Source organism: Triturus cristatus, chromosome 2_1 (genome assembly GCF_964204655.1).
Source record: "Triturus cristatus chromosome 2_1, aTriCri1.1, whole genome shotgun sequence".
Taxonomy (NCBI): Eukaryota; Metazoa; Chordata; class Amphibia; order Caudata; family Salamandridae; genus Triturus; species Triturus cristatus.
The window spans coordinates 175,361,437-175,376,935 of record NC_140581.1 but is presented as its reverse complement, the minus strand read 5'-3'; the positions used below and the strand labels follow the sequence as shown (position 1 = coordinate 175,376,935).

Sequence of the window (15,499 nt, the reverse complement as noted above, 5' to 3'; positions counted from 1 at the left end):
TTAAACAGCTGCTTCAGCTATGCTCTGTGACCTGACCTGCCTTTCACCTCCATCGCTGATTCTGGTGGCAGGCATTGTGACATCAGAAGTCGACTGTAATAAATTCTGACGTCTTTTCTTTATAATCTGCGAATAGGTGCGCCACAAGTTGCCGATTATAAAGAAATTAGTCAGGCATATATACGGGGATTACATAAATCATGAATTATATATACCATTTTTAACTCTGGTATTTTAAAACACCACCTTAATCAAGAGGTTCGGGGCAAATAATAAAGCATATCCAGTTGAGCCATTTTATTACTGCTTGTGTGTTAGGGAATGTAGCTAAGAATATTTGGTCCTAAATAAAATATTGTACGAGTGAAAATAGGGCACCAAATTTCGCCCTAGTTTTGGCGTTTTAAAAAATATTTTAAAAAATTCAACAGGGCAAAGGACGACATTTCAAGCAAAATCTATTTTAGATATATAACCGATAAATATTATATACACTATTTTTATGCATTTATGGATGGGCCAAAATATGTTTTTTAAAGCCTGTAATGAACACAAAGATCCATTCTTTCTCTCCATTGTACCCTGGTGATAAAATAATACGTACTGTCCTAAGGACATAAGAAATATGTTTTAGTTCCATTCTGCATTACACAAGTAGAATAATAGAGCAACGTGGATTCTCTGTTTTTTTGTACTGGAGAAAAGTTTCTTTTATATGATCCTTGAAGGTCTTCTCATGCTTTAAGTGCAGTGGCACTACACCCAGTATGATGCCATGCCAAGCAGCAACCTCTTTTTCCTTATTCACTGCACTGATTGAATGGGAAGGGCTATCTTTACAAGTTTATTGGGAACTTATCAGATTTGATTGCTAAAGGGTAGTGTGACAAAACTGGCAATCTTTATGCCAACAGGCGTATTTAAACATACTGATATTTATTGTTTGAGTGATACTAGCTCTTGATCAGCAATCCCTGTGTAAATGTATTGAACCTAGGCTTGAAGGTCACAAGTTTGACCTAATCTGACAAGGTATCTGTATGCGACTGGGACAAAGGAAGTGACATTCAAGCTTTTATGCCTTGTCTTCAAGTGTTACAATGGTTGGTTCCTTTGTATCTTAAGGAACTTTGGGCAGGTGTATGAAGTCTTTGTGTGATTGCAAATGGCCCGATTTGCGACCACAGAAAAGGTTTTTCTGGTGTATCAAGCCCAAATAGCGATTCAGTAATACGTTACCAAATCACAATTTTGGCTTGCGACTAAATATCGATTCAGTATTTAGAGATGGCGTGGTTTGGGCACCCCTTTCAATTACTGAATCGCAGTGGTATGTATTAATGTTTTGCAACCGAATTCCGGTTTCAAACCATTAATATTTTACTAGCAGTTCAAAACTGGTGGGAACCCATTCGCCTTTGAGAATGTTAAACAATAATTTGCAATGCAATAGGTCTCGCATTTGCGAGAGTTTAGCTATTGGCATTGTAAATGACAATGTCTTTTATTTATCTGTTTTGATATTTAACACATAAATAAAAGGCATTGTTATTTACAATGTCAATAGCTCAAACTCTTGTAAGTGTGAGACCTATTACATTTCAAAGGAGTGGACACCATTGTCCCGGGCTGCTTAGAAAGTGAAAGCACGCATGGCGCACTGAATGTTGCAGGAAAGCATGTCATGCCAGATGTGGGAGAAACTCATTAAAGAAAATAGTGCTTACAGACTAAATAAAACATACCGTGTAACAACAGAAGTAAAAGGGCCAGTCCTCATGTGAGGTTACAAAAGAGGACAAGGTGTTACTAAGGAGGGAATAACTAGCCTAATAACGAATCAGAGCCCAGCATTTACAAAGGACAGTGACACAAGCCAATTAAAATATGGACAGAGAGTGGGTGGAGCTTCAAGTCCATACTCGAATACAGCATGCCTCTCAGAGCAGTGCATGCGCTGCCCTGACTCAACCTAAAAATAATTAATTTAAGCGCAGACAGAAGACCAGTGTCCACTCTTGAAAAATGACGCATCCCATTTTTTAAAAGAAAAATGCATATTTAAAAAAAAAAAAAAAGATTGCTTTAGTCAAGAGCAGTCACAGACATGGTGATCTGCTGGCCCTGCAGGCCATCCTCCCTGTTACGGCTATCACTCCTAATCGGTCGCAAACAGCGACCTATCTCATTATTATTGATGCAGTAAGCCAATTTGCGACCCACTAGAAATTGGCAATTTAAAAATAAAAGTTTAATACAAAGGGAATAGCAATTTCCTTTTGGCGATTCGGAGAAAACAGCAATTTGGAAATCATTGTTCCCAATGTTAGTACATCTTATTTCCCAAACTGCACCTTGAGCTCGTGCAGGTAGCAATTTTTTCTTATTGTTAAGTCCAAGCATAAATAGGGCAGAGAGTATACATTCTAATGATAGACTCTCAACTATGACATGCACGTCCCTTTGAAATTAGATTTTATCCACTAATTTCTTTCAGGATGAATCTAAAACCCTTAGCTTTCTAGAACAGGTGAAACAGTTTATTTTGCTATATGCAACATATCAAAATTCAAACCAAAGTTGTTTGCCTCTATAGGTCCCTGAGAACTGTTTAGGATGATCCAGCACTAGAATTCTTTCTTATTCTTTCACACTTTATTCTGACGACAGCATCTACTGACCTCAAGCAAGAAATCAAGTTTCAGCACGTGTGTCTAGGAGAGATAGTAACCAATGCATATCTTGACTTCTGACGCAGAAGCTTTTCTTTACCACAATTCTACTTGTTTTCCTACTAGTGGTCAATTATGAAGTGGTCGTAACCACGGGTAGCGTCAGAGGAGCTGGCACCAATGCCCGCGTTTTCATGCAGCTCTACGGTGACAGAGGTAAAACAGATGAGATTTTCTTAAAGAGCAGGTCCAATGACTTCGAAAAAAGGGCAGTGGATATATTTAAGGTAAGCTGTTCTCTCTTTTGGTAGTTTTTGTAATGCTACTTTTGTCCACCCCCATGTCAAGAACGAACCCAGCAGCTTCGCTTTATGTAAGAAACAAGTCCTTATTCTTTGTCATCCTGGGTGCAATGTGACTCTCCAATAAATAGAGATGTATCTACTGGTTGTTCCAAGTCAAGGAGGCTACTCACAAGACCTCAAGTCAATGAAAACAAGGAAATACTTGTTTAGGAAAGGGTGGTAAAGGTATGGAATAATGTGACTATGTTGAAGCCTGAAACTAACACAGGAGTAATCAAACCAAAACAGTAAAGGCAGAGGCAAAGAGTCTGGCTGTAGAGCAGGCAGGAAAATGGACACATGGACTATGATAATCTGCCTTACCATCTGTGTCTGGAGGAAGCATTTAGTTGATGAAACATATAAACGTAGTCTTTTTTCTCATAAACCTGCTTTTAAGCTCAACTCACAGCTTCTGTTGGTACCATATCTGACCACAAGATGCCTTGGGAAAGACTCAGTGCCCTATCGGTCTACCCAAATGTTTACACCTTTGTGTGGAGTAGATGTACAAATTCCTTGAAACGATTCCAAGAGTACTCCTGGGAACCTTCAACAGTTGCAGATTTCCAGGAGTGCTCACCTTCATAAGCATTGTCACATGCTTCAAATATACATAGCGAACATGTATAGATATGTAAATTGATAGCCAATTACATTTACACATTCCATTTTATTTCTTCTTCCCAAAAGAGGCAATGTGTTTTCTCCTAGATACACTCCTTCCACCACATTCCTACCAACTTTGGGAGCGACCCCTTCCTTTTCCAATTCAAAACATGAATTTACACTCACACTATGTCAATTATGCATCTAGTTTGAACTCAGGTAACTAAATAGCTGTGTGAATCGAGCAGATGATGCCTTACCTAGATATGGCTTGCTGCGGATTTCCTCTTTAACCTGTAGTTTGAATACACACAATAATGTATTCATTGTTCTTAGCAGATAGAGATCTCAACAGTTCTCGTGTGGTGCGTATAATGAGTTACATCACTGGGTATTCACTCAAATGAAATAAGTTATGCTCTCTTTATGTATATGTCTGGATCCTTAGTGTGATGTATTCAGTCCTGATTGTCAGCAAGATTCATTGACTGAAGAAACTGAGCCTGAGTATATGGTGCAAACCCTGTAACCCCAACTAAGTATATGAGGCCAATAGAAAACATATCACTTTAACAAATGAGGCCTTAAAAAAGCTTTATGTTATTACTTAACCAGAGGGAAACATGTGTCAACTGTATAGAGCACAAATTCTGTTGGGTACAGAAAAAAGAATTCTTGTTTGGTTAATACATTCGCGTTTAATCAACATATGTGATTCTGGTTTTGTATATTCACAACAGAGACACCACAGACACTGGAATCTACTTGTGATGTTGTAAATAATACTGGGTAGGGAAGTTACTCTCAGCCAGTCTACCAGCACCTCCTCAGTTGACCATCAATTACATGTTGATATCAATCACAGTTTTAGACTAACGCTGCTGACAAACACATATCTTTTCTCATGAAATCAAAGACATTGGTATACGTTATTTCCTATTCATTCTTCTGATCACCGGTGCTAGAAGGCAACATTTTGTTTTACCTTACTTGATGGGACAGAGTAAGGGGCATATGTACAAGGGAAGTGGCGGAGTGAGGCGTTAGCCGTCATGGCCTAATGCCTCACTCCGCCTTTTCAGAAACGCAAGGCTGCCCCATATTTACGAGAATATGGTGCAGCCTTTCGTTTCCCCCTGCGCTGTGTAGCGCCAACGCAGGCACCCCTGCACCATAGTGTAAGGGTGTCTGCATGCAGGGGAAAGATTGTTTATGTACAGGAAGGGGGACCTTTCTTCACATAAACAATCCAAGGCTTTTTGCTTTTTCCATGTTTGCTGCACAAGGCAGCACACATGGAAAAAGCAAAACCGAGGACAAATAAAGCATTTCTCCTCGTTTCGCCTGTATAAGACCAGGTTTTTCCTGGTCCTTTGGTGCTGCCTCCTGTTTACACTGCCCTTGTAAATACGGGGCAGCGTCAAAATCAAGGGGTGTTTCACTGGAATGCCCACGGCAACACCCACTGCCCACCCCTTTCACATTAAGTATAGCATGAAAGGGTGCCTTATTTGCAAGGCGGTCTTAAGCCACGTTAAGTGGCTTAACCCTGGCTTATAAATAAGGCAAGGCCCTTATCTCCATGGGAATGTCACAAAAAGTGATGTTCCCAGGGCGATAGGGGCTTGCACATCTGTCATCTATGCTTGCTAATCTATGTCTCTTACTATTTGTTTCCTATTTCAATGTTATCATGAACCTAGGAGTATGTCACATTACGGGCAAACTTTTGTTTATTTTCATTGTCATCTAACGCAATCTACGGTTAGACTGTACTATTTTGGGAATAGGTTTTCTACTTAGGTAGGTCACAATATAATGTATTTATATTCTCATTTCCTCCATGCATTTGATGAGGTATGATTTTTTAAACCTCTAGTTCCAAATCAGACATCCCTTAAGATTACAAAAAAACTAAAGAATGTGTTGATCTGTGACCCCTTGAAGGTATACCTGCTGTATGCTTTGAGGTTTGGTTCTCAGACAAGGTAAACATAGTTAATTTGATAACATATTTCCATTTTTGTCTTAGGTGGAAGCTGCCGATGTTGGGAAGATCCTCAAGCTTCGGATTGGCCATGACGGTAGAGGCATCGGGGATGGCTGGTACCTGGAAAGCGTCATGGTTAAGCGATTAGAGGTGAAAATGGTGGAGGTGGATAAGAAAAAAAAGAAAAAGAAGAAGAAGTCTAGTGAGGAGGATGAAGAGCCAAAAATGGACGAAGTGGTGGAAGTGTACAATTTCTTGTGCCAGCGGTGGTTGGCCAAAGGGGAAGGTGATAATGAAATAGTCGTGGAGCTGCTGCCTGAAGAATCAACAGGACTGGAAGGTTTGTTAAAATCATGAAAAATCACGAACACACTGCTGCATGATACCAGCTTATTTTATAACATTAATTTACATGTAGTACATTAATAATACATACAAAAGAAGATGTCACCCTGGCTTAGGAAAATCTCTATGAAGAGATAGGCATAGGCACTGGCAGTGAGGATGCGGGGAGTGCTGCAGAACCCCTAAAATAACCAAGCTGCAGTTCAGAAGCTAGATGAGCAATAAAGGTGCCTTTAATTATTTAAAATTTTGTCTCATTTGCTGTGCTTTAACAACAGAGGTCACATATCAGACTGTCTCTTATGACAAGTTGCTGCTTATTCTTTTTAAATGAATATTATTTTTTAAAGGTATCTGACTGTAAAGGCAGAGGATTTGTTTTTATAACCACTTTTTATTAGCATTTTGAACAACACAATATTGCACAACTCATCTGCTCCCTCCCGCCCCCCGCTTGCCATCTACCAACAGTACAGCAGGATCTGCAAAAAGACCTGTGTCAGTTCTCAAATGTAGCATCACCTCTTAGTCCATAGTAGTGGCACCATGTGCCCATACTCAAGCATGATTCTGTGGACATCCCCAAGCTCTGTACACAGTCTCCCCCAATTTGGAGCACTAATCCATTTACCCTTAGCCATTCCATAATTGTAGGCCGGCCGGAAAATTCCACCTTTGTGTGATGTCACGCTTGACCAGGGCAGAGCCAACACCAACCAACGTCCTTCCCCCCCAACTCTGCCAAGATCCCTTGGAGCCCCCCGGGCATAGGATGAATATGTCTCCCGAGCACCAGTATTCGTGCTATACGCTCCCAAAAGGGCACAAAATTTGGGTACAGCCAGACCACATGAAACAAATCTACAGCAGGGTGGGAGCAGTGGAAGCTTTGGGGTCTAGGGAGTCTTCCTGCCTGCCAGAGGCGGCAGGGGGAGTCAAATAGGTTGCATGTAGGAAGTTCATTTGGATAAATTGCTGCATGTCGGCATGACAGTTTCCCTATGGGCCATCAGCGCATCTCAACAGTCAGCATCATCAAGCTCCCCATCCCAGCCCTCCCATTTCAGTTCCAGGGAACCAAATGTATGTGGGGCATCATGTACAAAAGAGTGATATATCTTAGACACACCACTGCTGCTGATGCTACCCATCAGCAAGCGCACCTCAAGCGGGTTGTAGTCGGGAAGAGCTGTAAGGTCAGAGCAACTAGCAGCCAGTGCGTGACGGACCTGTAGGTATTTGGGAAATTGTGTACAGCTAAGCTGGAAAAGGGTCGGTAGCTCGGCAAAGGCAGTATGTGGGCATCGCTCCACACATTGCCCAAGACTTAACCCTCCAGGCTGGGCTGCATGATGTAGCCAGCGTCTACTTCACAGAGGGGTCTGCTGCGTGAGAGTGAGATCCTAATCAGTGAATCTGAGTGCCACGTGCCAGCATAATAGAACCACTTTAATGGGTTCCAGCGTGGTGGCGGAAATGGGACAACCATACAGGTATCCCAGGACCCTATCCAGGTTCAACGGAGCCAGCTCCACTCTATAAGTGGTATCACTCCAACACCCCCCGTCATCCAATAGTTGATGGCCAAAAGGTGAGATGACCAGTAATAGAGCTTAACATCAGCCAGCCCCAGTCTCCATCAGACATGAAACAACAGCACTTAGCCCACACGATACACGGGGATCACCCCTGCCAAATAAAGGACCAAATGAGTACATTGAGTTGTTTAAACCAGGTGGAAGGAAGGAAACTTCTAGAGGGCATGACCCCAGGAATTATACACAATCGCATCCCGCCAATGGTGAGCCAGTGAAGGAGCTTCCCATTCTTATCACCTTGCTTGTACAGTCTCTGAGTGGACACCCACCAGCACTGTCAAGCCTCATCAAGCAGCAGTTGGTGCAGGGAGGCACACTCAACCTCAAGTAGCCGATAGATCCCCTCAGAGGCCCGTGCAGCACATCGCTTTTCAGTGGCAAGAATGCGGGATTCCAAGCGTGCAAGCTTCTCCCGCTTAAGCCTCTCTGCCCTGTGGATGTAAGATTAATCGATCCCCCTGAATCATGGCCTTGCTAGCTGCCGGTAGAGAGGTGGAAAAGGCAACTGAGTCAAAAGGGTCTTAGTTAAGGTTTCCATGTGCGTCCACTCCCTGTCAGTAGCATGACGGGCTTGCCAGGCATTGCAGAGACTCAGGGAAACTGTTGCGTCCCTGCTGTCAATGTTCTGCAGAAGGGCCTGAGGTATCTAGTTGGGGTGGGGCAGTGTGCTGAAGTCCCCTCTCAGAATAGTAATCCCCTGGGGGAACCCCTGAAACAATCCCTGTGAACATCATGAGGGTCTTGATAGCAAATGAGTCGGTACATATACACTCAATAAGTTTACAGGTTTGCCACCTAGCATGCCCTCCACCACAACATAGCCACCCTGTGGTTCCAAGGCTATCCGAGACATAACCAAGGGGAATGATCTTTGGACAAGAATAACCATCCCCCTGGAACTCCTGACGCACCCCGCGTGGTAGGCCCGGTCATGATCCAACCTATACTGGAATTAATAATTAGTGACCATAAGATGAGTCTCCTGTAGCATCAAGACCGCCAGACACTTTCTCTTAGCATAGCAAAGGACAGCCACACACATGATCTGGTCCAGCAGAACGTTGACGTTCAACACCTGGAAACTATCCATAGCAACAATGAGAAGGCCCAGGCCCTGGGTCAAGGTGGGTGGGCCGAACACGGCCCCCCAGCAAGGTGCACAAGGGGGTGGGGCATATGCGAGCGAGCGTGTGCAGCGTGTGCAGCGTGCAGCGTGAGCAACATAACAAAGAAATGACCCACAAGAAAAACTATAGAATCTCCCATTCTCCCCAATTCTGTCGCCCCAACATAATCCTACAAACATAACCTGTATCATAAGAACAGGTATTAGAGGTGGACCGCCTCCCACATAAGATGAATCAACAGTTAGTCTGGGGGGATGCCCCTGGATCAACCCTTACAAGGGCCCCAGCTGCCCCTCAATCAACAGAAAAAGGAAGAAACTACCCTTCAGATCACAGCAGAGACAGAATCCTGTGAGCCACCTGAAGGGGCATGACTCCAGCCCGAGACCCCACTAAAGTTCAAGACGAATCAGGCGAGTCCCTGTTGCGTCTCTGACCCTTGGCTGGGTAGATCATCATTTATAGCAAGGCAAACTCCCTCCGTTTGGCTTAGACCTCGTCAAAGGATTTTAGCTGAGTCTGAACCAATTTGGTTGACTCAAGCCGAATCATAATTTTCTTGGACTCTAAGTGAAAAGCTCCTTTCTTGCCGGCCTCCCGGAGGATCACATCAGGGTCCCGGTGGTTCAGGATCTGCGCAAAGGTCAAAGGGGAGCTCCAGGAGGCAGACGCTAGCCCAGGGCCCTATGAGCTCTCTCTATGACAAAACATGGGGAGAGGACGTCATCCAGGATTTGAGCCACCCATCAAGAAAGTGCTCAGGGTCTGAAGCTTCAACCCCCTCAGAAACCCCACAAAGCAAAGATTCTTGCGGTGTGAACTGTTTTCGGCATCCTCTGCCCTGGCTTCAAGGGTCCAGGAGGTGGTAGGCAGGTTAGCGTCTGAGTTCTTGAGATCAGCAACCTCATCTTCAAGTTGAGAGACCCGCCCCTCAGTCTCAGACACTCTGCCCACAACGTTCCAGAGGTACTGGTGCAAAAGCACCCTGTCCATCCCTCTCTCCCTGACTTTATCCCCACCTCCCTGACTTTCACCACTTCTCGGGATGTCTAGATGGCCTGGAGGATAGCTGACACATCAGCGGTATCCAGGTGGCGCTTCCCAGTAGAGTCAATAGGAAGTCTGGGGTGGTGCACCCTCAGTATTGCGAGCTTGTCAATATGACTGCATGTGCAAAGGCATGGCCCTCACCGCTAGTATTCCAAAGACTCTAGTCAGGCACCCAGTCTAAAGTGGGGACAGGACATGGCTCAACCCGCACTCGTTCAGCCCCTAACCAGGGGATGCCCCACTGTCCAAGGAGCCAAGTACCACCAGACCAAGGTAAGCAAAGTCTCAGGCTCAGGTTCAGAGGCCAGAAAAAGCAAGGAGAGAAGACCGACACCTAGGTGCCCACAGGCTGCAACGTGTCTCTTCGTGACACTGCGACGGCAAGCAACTGTCCCAGAGAAGTCCACGGGGGAACCAACCGTCAACATCACCACGGCTAGGAAGTCAGTTGCGCTACAGGGGCAACCCAGCCCGCTTTCCCCCCAGACATGGCGGGGCAGCACGAGCAGCCAGGTCCCCCCATGGCTTGAAGTCTGGGTGAAGGTCAGTCAGGGATTACCTGCAGGCGAGTGGGTGGAGGGCAGCCACAGATACCCCCACAGAGCTCCTCACTCAGCCCGGCCTTTCAGGGTCCAGGGGCAGCAGCGGCAGACCCTTCACATGGGTGGGGGCGCAGTAGAAGATGCAGAGAGGCAGTAAGCAGGAGGGGCCACCAAGCAAGCCAAGGCCCTGCTGAAGAAGGGTCGGAGGATTTGGGCCTGATTCAGTGCGGGACACCGGTCCGTGCAACCTAGCATGCTCCCTCATCATGGGCGGCTGCTGCAGAAGGCTGCCAGAGTGCTTCTCACCCACCGAGGCCCCCGGAGTCCGAGACACTGGTTTAAATCAAGACTCCGTGCCACACGGGTGCCAGCCCCACCTCTGGCTGCCACAAGCTTCCTTCAGACGGCGGTCGCCATCTTGAGGGGCCCTTGCTTGCCTCCGTGGTCATCGCCGTTCACAGTGTACCTAACCCACGGAGGATGGGCAGTCTGCCTGACAAGCACCCAAGGAGCATAGATGTCAGGCCCGGACTAAGGATGACCATAGCAGGCAGCTGGGGATTCTGGATGGCAAAGGAGGTCCAGAACTCTATTAGAATGCATCCGCCATCTTGGCTTCCCTGGCCATGCCCCATCAGAGGATTTTCTAAAGGGAACTATGAGACACTCTTGCTGGGGTACAGGGAGTGTGAAAGAGAAGTCTGTAGAATATAATTATTTTCTAATGCATAACAAAATCTAAATACCTATAAATTAACTGTACGCATATTTTAGAATATACTAGCAGTCATAAAAGTAAAAATGAAGCACCCTTTTTTGTAATTTTGAAGTGTGATGGAAACAAAGAGTTTAATTGGATCAAAAGAAATCAAGACGCCTTACTTGGTGATGTGCAAATGATAAATATTCACTGAAACTCAATTTCCACACATTATCGTTTGTGCGCTATAATCAGTAACACTATATGTGTGTTCAAATGTAGTTGCTATATTAATGGAAAGTGTGCTGTCTGTAAATGACATTGCACTACCACACCATGCTTTAGTACTATATATTCACGAGAGGGTGCTCCGAAATGCACCATCAGCTACATTTTTCACCCTTATCACTCTCTTGCTGAATACATTTGCTACACTTGTTCTTAGTGTGATGCTTGGATTTTTCACAATCCCCAAGACTCAAATGAGGTAACATTGATTGCAGCACCCCCCCTCTGAAAAATTCTATTCCAGGACCACTGTAGATAGGTGGACCATTCAAGCTCCTAAAATGAACTCGGTATATATGAAGGATTCAGAGGCCCCTTGTAGAAGAGGCGAGGCAACCCTGACTGCAAAGCACCTATAAGTAGTAGAAATACTCATGCTGTTTCTTACAGTCGGGATTTAAGGTATTGATGTCTTTGCTGTATTACATTTCTGCGTAAGCTCAGGCCACTTTGAAGGCCCTCATTTACTTTCAGAGTGACCTTCAACATGGGTGGTGAGAACCTTAAAAATCCTTCATCCTTGGTATTTGCATTGTATAGTGCCTACAGGGTGCCCCAAGAACCTACTGCTCTAAAAATCAAAGATTTCTTAATAGTGAGGTGATCAATAAGGTCAAACTACCTAAGACTCATGAAAACATGTCCCAATCTAACCAGTCTTAAAGGTACATAGCAAAAGATTTACAATGTGGTGAAATACAGGTACCGCGCCAGTAAGATAAAATAAAATAGTTTTCAAAGGTATGAAAAGACAAATGTCTGAATAAAAATATAAACACAGCCTTTCATGCATGGAGCAGCACACTCTCTTGAAGGTTATCCTACTGAAATTGGAACTGAAATCCTTCCACCTCAGTCTTGAATTCTGCCTTCTCAGACACATTTAAAGATGTACTATTTTTGAAGACCTTACCATACGTTTTCAAGCTCTCTTACTCCAGCAAGGGCAGATTTACACATGAGGGGCACTGCTCCTTCTAGTACACTTGGCGCGTGTGGCGAATGCCGACACTATTGGCCCGCCAGAGCCCCAAAGAAAAAGCTGGGAAGATGCATCACTGTGAATATGGAACATTGAGAGAGCACATTTTAAAGGGCACTCAAAATATGAAACTGCAAATGTTAATGCAAATTGTTACTTTTTTGTCCTCTTTTAATTTGTAGACCCGTTTTTTCTTTTCCGCATCTATTATAAAAGACACACATTGGGACTCTGATGTAATGAATCTGGTGCACTTTATTATTCTTTATGTTTGTATCACCGTTGTAAAAGGGGGATTGGAACAGCTCAGGATGCTTTACATGTGTGTTCCATAAACAGAGTTTGTGCGCCTCTTGTTTTGCAGAAAATGCGTATGAGGTTCATGTCTACACTGGGAGTGTTTGGGGTGCTGGGACTGATGCCAATGTTTATGTCAACATCTATGGAGAGATTGGAGACACAGGAGAGCGCCAGCTCAAGAAGTCCAACCACCTGAACAAGTTTGAGAAGGGTCAGGTATGGTAATGCTTTATTTTCTGGGCACTGCCATCTGAAGGCTGACTCGGCGCATCCAGAAAGTTGTGGCTTTTTTCCGTACATGAAGGAGTGATGAGTGTTTGCATGTTTACAGAACAGCTATTGCTTTTTAGGTCTAGGACAACTTTTAGCTGTCTGTTGTTGAGAGACCTGTGGTGGAAGATACCTAAACTTGCAGTGGGCTTAAAGCCAGCCCATTGATTACCATTGGCTGGCTTTCTTGTCACTCTCGTTTACTTGATTATTAATTGGCTTTCCTTCTTCTTCTTGTGTTTGTCCCTACCATCCTTTTGATTGGATGATTTGTATCCATGCACTGCTCAGATCCAGGCAACTACTTTTTTTCTTATTCTTTTAGCACTCCAAGAGTATGGATGTGTTTTTTAGCTCTCTCTCTCTTGCATGCTGCTTTCCCCCGCAGGTATTGCCCCGCTCAGCAGGCTGCATGTTGCACAGCATCAGCAAAAAAACCTTGGCTAATTCAATAGGACAAAAAAGCTAGACCTATTGGCTTTGCTAGTGTTCGTTTCTGTTTGTTTGGTGCCTGACTTGGTGTAATCTTGATTGTAGGCAGTGCCATAGACGAATTTTGATTGTTTGCAGCAATAAAAAAGAGTTCCTTACCTGATCCTGGTCTTTTTGGCGCACAACAATGACATGGCATTTTCATAGAGACATTTCAGGAAGTTCTGAAGTTTCCTGGAGCACCGAATATTGTCCCCAATCATTGCTTTATGTAGTTTGATTCATTATTTCTCAATTTATCATGATCTCGTATTGGTTGATTTTTAACTCTTTTTTCTAGAGAACCATCAGGCACATGCATCAATGTTGGTTTTTGCGATTTCTTAATTGCGATTTATAAGGAATCTCAATTAAGGAATAGCAAAAGCCTATGCATGTAGAAATCGCTTTAAAAATAGCGATTTCTAAACATTCCTTAATTGCGACCCGCAAATTGCGAGTCGCAATTAAGGAATACAACCCCATTCATTCCTATAGGCCTAGAGGCCCATAGGAATGAATGGGAAGACATTCTCAATTTGCGATTCTCAATTTGAGAATCGCAAATTGAGAATGCAATTTCAAGGGTGCCAGGGTGTCAAAAGGACACCCGGTTGCACCCCTGAAATCTGCATATGAGTACATCTTGCACAAGGGCATGTGTGTGTGTAAAATGGAACTTTGAAAAATGCTCTTTAGTGCAAGTTTTTGCAAATTACCATGAAGTTTAACTTCATGGTAATTTGCGCCCCCTATTAGCGAAACCGCAAATTTTTGTTCTTTAATGCATTGCATTTAAGGAATCTCAATTTGCGATTCCTTAAATGCAATTGCAATTTAAGTAATCGCTATTTAGATATTACTTAAATTGCGATTTTTGCATTTGGGATGATGCATCCCAAATGCAAAAATACCGGTCGCAAAGGGGCAGATTCTGAGAAACTGCCTGTTTGCGACCGGTTTTTCTTTTGATGCATGTGCCAGCATGACTTTTGTTTTTTTCTGCTACAATTGTGTGCACCACAATCTGCAGTAGATTATACATATGTATAGACTTTTTTATGGACCTCATTTTGTTAGTATAAAGAGAATCTCTCAGCATGAATCCTGGGACTGGTGATTGTTGTAAGGAGAATGCCAGGAATGTACATGCACCCTGACAGCATCCTGTTTAAATTCTTGCTACTGGGGGGGGGGAGGAGGGTAATGGGGGAGTCAGGTCCATAAAGTAAATATCACGTCTGCTTGAAAAGTGTATCTGGTGTTGGTTGGTAGAGTTACTACTGTGGAATTTTATGTTTCCAAAATTGTGGGATGCAAGGGAGAAGTAGTCAGGTCCAGAGCCTGAGGAGCCATTGTAGTTGCAGCTTGCATATGACTTTAGAGCTGCACTTAGCGAGTGTGTTTCATGTAATGAATGTAACTACTTTTAGAGCTGTCGGAATGGAAAAAATCTATACAAAAATTGTATACCAACAGGGGATTCAGATTCAATTTAAAGAAAGTCCAACACATATGATCATGCCCAGTTGTAACCCATTTACTTTGAGTCTGGTGATACTGAGCTTGATGTCTTCCAACCCTTCCATGAACATTGTGCATTTCTATTACTTGATGCCCGCAGGAAGATGTGTTCCTTATCAAGGCCATTGAACTTGGAGCACTGAAGAAGCTTCGTATCCGTCATGATAACTCCGGTGGAAATGCCGCCTGGTTCCTTGACCGAGTGGAGATTGTAGATCTGAAGGATGATACTAGGTAAGCCATCTACTCATGGTTTCAATTAGCAGGACTGAAGATAGAAGTACACTAAACTCGAAGTAGTGCATGAGACCTTTGATGGCCTCACCAGGGTCAGATCAATTGCCAGAAAGGTCTCACCTGCGGCAGATGCCATCTGCTGCCATAAAATCAAAATGCTTCCTCTCACTCAAATGCAGAGCCTTGGAGAATCTTGTTCTGCTTGGCTTTATATTGTTATCAACAATTAAATTGCAAAACGTGGGGGTAGGGGGTGGGCAATGCCTTCCTCACACTGAATGAGTCCCAGACTTGCAATCTCCGCTCTGAGAGCTTCGCTACCTTTGAGATTGTCTCAGCGAAAGCATACTAGACATAAACTTACCCTTCATCAAAGGAGCCCTTTACCAACCACTCGGCAGTCACTCTGCTTTAGATACAATCAGTATAATTCTTTGACAGAATGATGCC

General features: G+C 43.9%; 1 protein-coding gene across 1 annotated transcript in view; it reads left to right on the top strand.

The window, feature by feature from the left end:
* The window catches only part of LOXHD1 (lipoxygenase homology PLAT domains 1), a 1,221,805-nt gene that overhangs the window by 865,196 nt on the left and 341,110 nt on the right, over positions 1 to 15,499 (top strand). The window contains exons 24-27 of the mRNA XM_085629301.1: positions 2,799 to 2,959; positions 5,658 to 5,955; positions 12,612 to 12,763; positions 14,913 to 15,046. Coding sequence (XP_085485427.1) covers positions 2,799 to 2,959; positions 5,658 to 5,955; positions 12,612 to 12,763; positions 14,913 to 15,046 — 745 coding nt within the window. The remainder of the gene's footprint in view (positions 1 to 2,798; positions 2,960 to 5,657; positions 5,956 to 12,611; positions 12,764 to 14,912; positions 15,047 to 15,499) is intronic.